This window comes from Quercus lobata, chromosome 4, assembly GCF_001633185.2.
Source record: "Quercus lobata isolate SW786 chromosome 4, ValleyOak3.0 Primary Assembly, whole genome shotgun sequence".
Taxonomy (NCBI): Eukaryota; Viridiplantae; Streptophyta; class Magnoliopsida; order Fagales; family Fagaceae; genus Quercus; species Quercus lobata.
Genome location: NC_044907.1, coordinates 11,910,565 through 11,912,329, shown reverse-complemented (window position 1 = coordinate 11,912,329; position 1,765 = coordinate 11,910,565). Strand labels below are relative to the sequence as shown.

Genomic DNA, 1,765 nt, shown 5'->3' with positions numbered 1-1,765 from the left:
TGCGTCCACTGTGAACTCAAGCGCTTTTTGGCATGCTAACACCTCAACTTCCTCACTGTCATGCACCGGTGGACCCTTTGCAGCCAAGGCAGCCATTACTTCCCCCCTCTCATTGCGTATTACCACTCTAAAACCAGATGCGTTAATGTCCTTGAAAATCACCGCATCGAAGTTAAGCTTGTAACAATCCTCCGGTGGAGTAGTCCATGTTGCGCTTCTCATTATTGTCATCTGGACTCCCAAAAGTTGTTGTGCTTCCTTGAATTCTTCCAACAGTTCCACTACCCTTCTCACTAGCCAAAACGGTTCCTATATACCTCCTCCATGTGTAACAAAGTTCCTTTGGTTCCAAAGCAACCATGCTTGGACAAGGAATAATTCAAACTCCTCCTATGTAAGCTTATTAACTCCTTGGCGAGTTGCATAACATCAAATTGTCCACCCGTACTTTTCTGCACTCTTCGTGTACTCTCTGCCCAAACCCCACGAGCCACACTACATTCCCAAAGTGCGTGAATTGCTATTTTTTTTGTTCTTGTGCATAACCCGCAAGTATCATCGTCCAAAACTTGTCATCGGACCAAATTCTCCCGAATACGAAGGATATCATGACACGCATGCCACCCAAATACCTTAATCTTATTTGGGATGTGCAGATGCCATAGTTTGGTCCACATCGTAGAGTGCACCTTTGCCTGAGAGCTCGCCCCCCTCATGTCTTCAGCTTGCTTGAGTTGCCTAGCCACGTGATACCCTGACTTGACTGAAAATTCTCCCTTTCCCATGTGCAACCAGAAAATTCTGTCAGGAATATTACGACGACTCAAAGGAATCTGCTTGATGGCTTCTGCATCCTCTCTATGAAATATACGGTCTATCAGTTGACAATCCCACGTTTTGGCTGACCAATCTATTAGCTCACACACCCTCCATTTCCACTCTTCTTCCTCTGGTGGGTGAAGCACCCTATTGGTTGTATAGTTAGGGATCCATTTGTCTTTCATGACCTTAATCTCAGCCCCATTTCCAACCCTCCAGCAACATCCATTCTTCAATATTGGATGGACCGCCATTAAGCTCTTCCACATGTAGGAACTGTTTAGTTTGTCCATTGCCTCCAAGAAACTACACCTTGGGAAATATTTTGCTTTGAAACACCTATAAAGCAGTGATTCCTTTTCTTGTAGTAACCGCCATCCTTGCTTGGCTAGCATTGCCAAATTGAAACTTTGGATATCCCTAAACCCCATGCCGCCTTCTCTCTTTGGTTGAGAAAGTAAATCCCAACTCTTCCAATGGATCTTCCTTTCACTATCTATCTGACCCCACCAAAATCTTGCACACATAGTATTTAGTTCATTGCAAATCTTCACAGGCAATTGAAACACGCTCATTGTATAGGTTGGAATATTGCTACTGCTTTTATCAGCACCTCATTTCCAGCTTTGGATAGCATGTTGCCTTTCCATCCCTGTAATTTTTTCCAGACCTTATCTTTAAGGAAAGTGAAAGTTTGTTATTTTGAGCATCCTATTAGTGTAGGTAAGCCCAAATATGTCTCAAACTTGTCCACTTCCTTAACTTTCAGCTTATCTTTTATCCAATCCCTTCTTGCACCATCAACATTACGACTAAAAAATATAGAGGATTTTACAAGGTTTATAAGCTAACCCGAAGCCTTGGCATAAAGCTACATAATGTCCATGACTTCTTGCACCTCATCTTGTGTGGCCCGGTAAAAAAGTAAAGACTCATCCGCGAACAA

General features: G+C 43.1%; 1 protein-coding gene across 1 annotated transcript; it reads right to left on the bottom strand.

Moving 5' to 3' along the window:
* Positions 1-572: 572 nt before the first annotated feature.
* On the bottom strand, positions 573-1,394 carry LOC115984612 (uncharacterized mitochondrial protein AtMg00310-like). The gene has a single exon (XM_031107633.1). It carries the CDS (start codon positions 1,392-1,394, stop codon positions 573-575), a length of 822 nt encoding a protein of 273 aa, XP_030963493.1.
* Between the last annotated feature and the right edge of the window lie 371 nt (positions 1,395-1,765).

Excerpts from the sequence above, each read along its gene's own strand:
- LOC115984612 (XM_031107633.1), bottom strand. The coding sequence starts at position 1,394 with ATGAGCGTGTTTCAATTGCCTGTGAAGATTTGCAATGAACTAAATACT.